The sequence below is a fragment of the Cyprinodon variegatus genome, unplaced genomic scaffold, assembly GCF_000732505.1.
Source record: "Cyprinodon variegatus isolate N-32 unplaced genomic scaffold, C_variegatus-1.0 Scaffold711, whole genome shotgun sequence".
NCBI lineage: Eukaryota > Metazoa > Chordata > Actinopteri > Cyprinodontiformes > Cyprinodontidae > Cyprinodon > Cyprinodon variegatus.
The window spans coordinates 188,814-190,840 of NW_015151164.1; the positions used below are offsets into that span (position 1 = coordinate 188,814).

At 38.0% G+C, this 2,027-nt stretch overlaps 2 protein-coding genes across 5 annotated transcripts in view; both read left to right on the plus strand.

Moving 5' to 3' along the window:
* LOC107097624 (protocadherin gamma-C5-like) overlaps positions 1–2,027 on the plus strand; it is a 108,924-nt gene that overhangs the window by 28,778 nt on the left and 78,119 nt on the right. The window lies entirely within an intron of this gene.
* On the plus strand, positions 256–2,027 carry LOC107097613 (protocadherin gamma-A5-like; the record flags this gene model as incomplete). Its single annotated transcript, XM_015394820.1, has 1 exon — positions 256–2,027. A coding segment is annotated over exon 1 (1,734 nt), but the record flags the coding sequence as incomplete, so codon positions are not given.

The window sequence follows — 2,027 nt, forward strand, 5'->3', positions numbered from 1 at the left end:
ATTATTATTATTATTATTATTATTATTATTATTATTATCATTATTATTATTATTTTCATATGTATCCCCATTGTGTAAGTGTAGTTTTTCCATTCTAACTCGTAGGGCCGCTGTTGACCATGGTGTCTAACAGACATCATGTTTGTAGCAACACATCCTCTGCAAAGTCTGCATAATAAAGAAAGAACTCGTAGTGAAAGGATCGGTCAACCCTCAAAGATTTTCAAGAAAGACGGATTACTATTTTGTCTATTTTGTCTAATGTGTGTGTGGATTATGTTGGTTCAAAAACAATGTTTCTGACTGGATTTCGGCTCAAGATCAACGCTCTAACTATCAGGATTTTTTTAATGGAAAATTACTTGGGTTTCAAAATGAAGAGGCAAGCGACGCTTTTTATGTGTGTCCTCTCCTTCGGCTTTGTGCTCGGGCAGGTATCCTACACTATTCCGGAGGAAATGCCAAAAGGCTCCTTAATCGGAAACATAGCACATGATTTAGGATTACAAATCAAACGTCTAAAAGAAGGTAAAGCACGAATTTTTACTCGAGATAGCGATGAATACATCGAGCTCGACAAAGAAAGAGGGGTCCTTCTTGTTAAAGAAAGGATTGATAGAGAGGTGCTATGCAAACAGACGACGCCATGCGCTCTGCATTTTCAAATTATTTTGGAAAACCCCATGGAATTTTACAGTATCACAGTACAGATTACAGATATTAACGATAATTCGCCAACATTTGAGAAGAATAAAATTGATTTTAAGATAAGCGAGTCAGCTGTTATTGGAGCCAAATTTGCTCTGGAAAGAGCAGCGGATCTTGATGTCGGCATTAATGACCTAAAAAGCTACGCGTTAAAACCAACAGAGAATTTTGTCCTAAAACTTAACAATAACCCTGATGGCAATAAAAATGTAGAGATGGTATTACAGAAGCCTTTAGACAGAGAAAAACAGCAGCAGATTAATTTGGTGTTAACCGCTACAGACGGAGGAGTGCCGCAGATGTCAGGAACGATGCTGATTGTTATAACAGTTCTGGATGTTAATGATAATTCTCCTGTTTTCACACAACAAATATACAAAGCTACAGTTACGGAAAACTCACCAATTGCAACAGTTGTTGCAACTGTTAAAGCCACAGATGCAGATGAAGGTACTAACAGTAAAATTACATATTCAATTAGAAACACGTTGGATGACGTTAGAAAAACATTTGAAATAAACCAGGAAAACGGTCAAGTTACCCTTATTGGAAATATGGATTTTGAAGAGTCTAGAAGTTATGAAATCCATTTACTTGCTATGGATGAAGGAGGACTTACAGATTCATGCAAATTAATTGTAGAAGTGCAAGACACAAATGATAATATTCCAGAAATACAAATAATGTCGAAATCCACTGTTATTTCAGAGGACGCAATTATAAACACAGTCGTTACAATGATAAGCATCGCGGACAAAGATTCTGAAAAAAATGGAAATGTAAAGTGCTACATTGATGAGAATATGCCTTTCATTTTAAAATCATCAGCAAGTAATTTCTATAGTTTAGTGACAGACAGTGAATTAGACAGGGAAAGCAATTCGGTGTATAATATCACAGTGACCTGCTGCGATGAAGGTGTCCCCTCGCTCTCCAGCAGCGTCACGCTTACATTACAGATTTCTGATGTGAATGACAATATACCTGTCTTTGAAAAGAACTCATATGAGACCTACGTTGTAGAAAATAACACACCGGGTCTCTCTATATTCACAATAAAAGCCACGGATGCTGACTGGAACCAGAATGCCCGCGTTTCTTACATTCTGGAGGACTCCTCTGTTAATGGAGTTCCAGTCTCCTCATACGTGTCAGTCAGTGCTGACAGTGGAGTCATCCATGCAGTGCGCTCTTTTGATTACGAACAGATCAAAGATTTTCAGTTCCGTGTTAAAGCGCAGGATGGAGGCTCTCCTCCGCTTAGTACTAATGTTACTGTAAAACTCCTGATCCAGGACCAGAACGATAATCCTCCTCAG